This window comes from Lepeophtheirus salmonis, chromosome 6 (assembly GCF_016086655.4).
Source record: "Lepeophtheirus salmonis chromosome 6, UVic_Lsal_1.4, whole genome shotgun sequence".
In the NCBI taxonomy this organism is placed as follows: domain Eukaryota; kingdom Metazoa; phylum Arthropoda; class Copepoda; order Siphonostomatoida; family Caligidae; genus Lepeophtheirus; species Lepeophtheirus salmonis.
In genome coordinates, this window is record NC_052136.2 from 22,523,250 (window position 1) to 22,528,853 (window position 5,604).

General features: G+C 31.0%; 1 protein-coding gene across 1 annotated transcript; it reads right to left on the bottom strand.

Annotated features, from left to right (window-relative positions):
- Positions 1-725: 725 nt before the first annotated feature.
- Positions 726-1,771, bottom strand: LOC121119231 (trypsin-1). Its single transcript, XM_040713852.1, has 3 exons — positions 1,273-1,771; positions 1,073-1,215; positions 726-1,011 (listed from the first exon to the last, which is right to left on the bottom strand). The coding sequence occupies exons 1-3, from the start codon at positions 1,704-1,706 to the stop codon at positions 794-796; spliced, it is 795 nt and encodes a 264-aa protein (XP_040569786.1). The 5' UTR covers positions 1,707-1,771; the 3' UTR covers positions 726-793.
- Positions 1,772-5,604: the final 3,833 nt, after the last annotated feature.

A 5,604-nucleotide genomic window follows, 5' to 3' on the forward strand; every position in this document is an offset into this window, starting at 1 on the left:
TCAAGGAATTCAGGGTTAGTTATGGAATAGAGATTTATAACCCCAATCGTAGACTCGTGGAAAATTGAATCTGCAAGTTTTACACTGTAAACCATTCAGAGACAGCCTGTGCGCTAATTTCAATTCAAAACTGGATTCCATAAAATGAATTTCTCGAAGATGAGCAAAGATGCGACGTAGAAAAGAAGATACAGGGAGGTAAATATGGGGGAAAACAAGATATTCTCATTGTTGAAACCTGTTGTATACATTCTTAAAATTAGGCACTGTATCTATTAAGAAAAAATATCCTCCTTGTTATGTCTTGAGGACATCGGATTGGTGTTTTTGAGAACTTTATCAGATAGATACTTAGTTTAAAATTTCCTATTGATAGTATGATTATTGACACACAATGCAACAACTGTGAATCCAATTTCCCACAATCACACAACTTGAAAAGGGATTCTGAGTTTCTGAGGGACCTGGAGTTTTAAAACTCGTTTTAAAAAAAAGTCGAAGTTCCATAAAAAATTCTAGGTTAAGGTTGAGTAACAGGCAAATCAGAAGTAAGCCAATGGAAGTTGTGGAGGAAATAATGTCATTTCATGCATCTAAGTACTATAAGTAGAATGCTGTTTGTACTTTCTGTATTAAGTGGAAAAACCCCAGGGAAAAGATACTAGGATAAGGCCTAAATTAAAAAAAGCACTTTCGAATTATAAATAAGGAAATGAAGAAAATAATAAACAGAAAAATGGATGATTATATTTCAAATCGTTTCAAATCATTGACAGATGAAATCAAAAAATGTTTATTTGTGTTCAACAATCCAGTCAATGAATTGGGAGACCTTGCCGTAGACACCTGGATATCCAGGGAAAGCACAACCACGCCCCCAAGAAACTATACCAACGAGGGTTCCGTCTTGAGCCAATGGGCCACCGGAGTCACCTTGGCAGGAGTCTTTTCCAGCAGCAGCAGCACAAATCATAGTCTCATCAGTTGATCCAGGGTAGGCATCACTACAATCTAATATGAATGAAATTATGTAAATTCATAAAAATGGTATAAATATGATTCAGAGTCTTACCTTCATCAGAAACAATTTGGACAGTAACAGATCTAAGGAGAGGAGAAGATGGGCCATCGGAATAGATAGTTCCCCATCCGGACACAACAGCATCACCGGTGAATTCTTGGTCCTTTTCTGGGAGAGCAACAGGCTTGACTTTCCTATTAATAAAATAAAAATTAACGATTGACAAAGGTATGGTATGATAGAGTTTTTACTCGTTGAGGTCCAAGGAGGACTTCAACTTCAAAAGACAAACGTCATAGTTAGTTCCATGGGTTTCAAACATCTCGTGGTATGTGATATCAGATACAGCAATCTTTTGTTCATCTCCACTAGTAGAAAAGAGATCGTGTTCACCAGCAACAACTTGGACTTCCCACGGGAAGAAGCTGTCACAGCAATGAGCAGCAGTGATAATAGTGTCCTTGTCCATGACAGAAGCACCACAGAAATGCAATCCTCCGGTAGTTTGGAATGAAATTTGGAAAGGAATGGAGTTGGGTTCAACTTCTTCACCTCCGACAATTCTTCCCCCGAATCTCTGTCTCATGGACTTTACTCTCATAAAACTCTCAGAGAATTTGATCTGAGGGGGAAAAGCATTGGCTGCAACAACCAAGAATAAAAGGGTACAGAAGAATTTCATCATGACTCTAAAATAAGATTTGTTTTGATTGATTAGTTTTGCTCTCAAATCAGATTAATGATACTTCCTAAAAAAATAATTTCCCTTATATATGTTCAATAAGTAGATATGGAATTGAATATTTTATTTGCACAATATGATAAAGTTTTTTATTATAAGATATACGTCATAAATTGGGGAAGTCCGTGAGCACAGTTCACTTTAAACTTTATCAAAATTACGTAGATCTACAATTATTTTGAAACTCAAAAATTGAGTACACCTCATATATGTACTTATGTTTGCTATTGCTAGAATAAATTTATAACTATACCATATTGTAGTTTTTGTGCCAGCACTACGTAATATTACCTTTAACTATTTTGATATAGGAAATTTTCTTAGAAGATTTAGTTTAGCATTTTAGCTAAAGGATTTTCACCTTGATACATAAATAAATGAGACTTGACACTTCTTTGGTTTCAATGCTGCTAAGGATTGATGTTTCCATTAAATTTTAAAATCCAAATTAGTCGTATTATTTACTGTAAAACGTATAAAATGGTTGTTTTCAAGTTTTGTCTAGAACCTTATCTTAAAAAAAAAATTGTTTAGAAGGAATTTTTACTTCCTCCTAATGTATTTGTACTTTTTTTTCATGTTTAAAAATTTCGATGGTGAAGTATGGAAAATTAATCTTTCTACAACCTGTTGTAAATTTCCTTGTCTGGAACCTCTGTGTATTGCAAATTTGAAATTAGCTCCTGGATTTATTGCCGCAGTTGAAAAATTTGGTATACTTCTACAAAAGAGATATAGGGTTTTAGAGTTTCCATAGGGTGAATTTAAACATTCCCTTGATCTTTATAGGGATGATGGTACATTATTTTTGGAAGCCAACACTGAACGTCAGTTAGTTAGAAGCATTTTTTTGTATTCTAAAGTCTGTAGAAAAATATTCCCACATGTTTGGGCTTGATAATTTAAAAAACTGAAACAGATTTTGTCGCGGCAGAGATTTGGAAGCCTGATTTTTCAAATATATTTTAAGTCTGTGATGTCAAAAATATGGTTGAAATTTTATCAATTGAATGGAATATATACGACGAAACTTACAAAAATTGCCCATTATTATATAATGTGGCTTATAAAAATTAAGAAGATTGAAGAAATACTGATAAGAGTCGAACTGTATGGTGCTCAAATAGTTGCCCTGGGTTTAAATAAGAAACACTTTCTGCCTCTTTTAATTGAGTAGTCAATGAATCAAGAAAATTGGTGACTAAATGCCATTTTTCATTCAAAGTACATCTCTTCTCTCTAAAGGCTAAAAAAATATATTGGAGGCGAGCTAAATCTACTATCTTCTATTATTCCCAAGGAATGCCAGAATATTTTTATTGGTATAACAAAATATTAGCTTGATGATGTATACTATTTTATCAAACGGACGGATTGTTCAAAAAAATATCATTCTCATTGGGTGCTGCTTATTTTGTATTATGATATGGAATAACGACGTATGAGTCGAACGCAACAATAAATGTAATTTATCAAAACGTTGCAAAGAAACATTTCCTCAACAATACAGAGGGTTTTAACTGCCTAGAAGGTGGGGCTTATATTTTTTTGTTTTTTTTGTCATAATATGTCTAGATATGCTATTTGGAAGCTGAATAAAACCAGTCTAAATTTTTATAAAATTTAGCCTCATACAAGCCACTCTAGTAATTTTTTTTTTTTTGTAGCTACCGTTGTTCGCCTCAGTCCTCACATTGATTAAAAATTGGTAAATATACGAATAAATACTAAACTAAGTATTTAGAAGAATAATTAATTAAGGAACATCTCAAAAGTATTTTTTGATGAAAGGTAGATTCAAATAAATAAAAATCATTTCTTTAAATTTTGGCGTGTATAATATTCCAGTTCCGAAATGGAGGGTTAAAAAAAATTATCAATTTCTTAACCAGAATTCCAAAATCTATATTTAAATAGAAATAAAACACTTTTTGTCTTTTAAAAACGGGTATGGACACTAATTTGAAGAAAAAAAAATCAAAAAATTATTATCAGGCATCCATAGAATATTTGGCATTATAGAATAGTCTACAAATTATGTGTGTTATCGGGTCTTTCCATACTGAATCCAAGACAATAAAAAAATTACTCAAACTGAGTACAAACTTGAATACGACTGCTCGGAATAGGTAAGAAATTAATTAACAAATATGTACATATTGGTGAGTTGATTTTTTTTTTTACCTGTACGTCCCGTTTCTTATAAATTAGCTAACCAGATTCCCCTACAACAATTTATCTTTCTTGATTACTTTATAAGTGTTGTCAGAGACAAATACTAGTTGATTATTTATTTCTCTACATACTTCTCCAATCATTTATTTTCCAATAATTTAATTAAAATTTATACGTTCATTTATAGAATTGCCATAAATCTTTTTACTCCCATTTTAATATGTTCCATGATGAAAGTCTTTGTTTTTTGATGACATCACATTTTTTAAATATTATTATATATCTCCCAAAAACTTATTTAACTAATCATTGCCTCAATAGCTTTCTCCACACTATTAAGCATCTTCACGATAAACGTATAGAAGAATATAGCTCTTGGATTTGTGGTGTTAAAGAGGGAGATGCTTCTCCTCCTCATGTTTAGATATAAAATCGAAAAGTGAATATCAATAAAGGCATGAGATGAATAGCATGGCCAAAGGGGTCCATAACTTCCTCAATTGACAATTTCAATGAATCTTCGTAGTTCAGCGTTGTGTTTATTGGAGTGCACAATAAAACTTATGTTTTCCAGCGAAGAGTCTCTTTGAGCTAAGGATGCCCTGCACGGCATTTTTCTCAGCCTCTAGAATTTGCCTCTCCCAGAAATGATCATTTCCAAAACTTAATTGGCGCTACCAGCCAAATCTCTTTTCGATTGGGTAAAATGAAACATTGCCAGTAGAACATACTCCAATTTTCCTAATTTTTCAGGTTCAGCTATCGTCAAAGACGTTTATGTGATCATAAGTTGTGTTTAGTCAGGCAGTCCTCTTGATCCAAATTTTTTTTTTGTATAGTTATATTATATATTTATCAATTTACCTGCTTAGATTTGTTTTTGTATTTTATAGGCTTTCTCTTATATTCTTTGAAAACTATTTATAAATTAATTGTAATATTCGTAGAATGTTAAATTATATATATATTAAAATGAAGAATGTAGTTTGAATTATAGACAAATACAATAATATTAATTAGTTAATTGGTCATCAAAAAAAAAATTATATATATATATATTTACATAAAATTAATAGTATTATTTAAGAAAAAATATCGCTTAATCTAATAAAAGAAAGACACATCTAGTTTTAAAATAAATTCTATTTTTTATAACTTGTCATTTTTTAAATATAAATATTAAGTTGAATTGGATTTGAGTATTACTCGAACTCAAAAAATACTCGACCTAACTTGAGACAATTTTTTTTTTTTTGTAAATTACTAGAACTGGTCCAAAATGTTTGTTTGAAATACTCGACAAAGTTTGAACTTAAAGCACGGAATCAAGAAATATTTATATGAGCCTTGACTAATCAGGTATTTATTTAATTTATTTTCGATATCAAATAATATCTAACTATTCCTGTTCAATACCAATTTCAAATAATTACTATTCAAAATATAGGATACTGATAGTGCCAAATTTAAAAATTTGTAAATTAATATAATTATCCATAACAAAGGAAAGAAATGGCGCAACAATCTACAGATTATTATAATTATACAAATTGTAACTTCTTGTAATTCCTGCACACTCTTGCAGTTTATAAGTAATAACTACTCTGGCCATAGACCACGGACTATTTTTATGATATAAACGTTGTGTTTTATTTAAGAATAAATG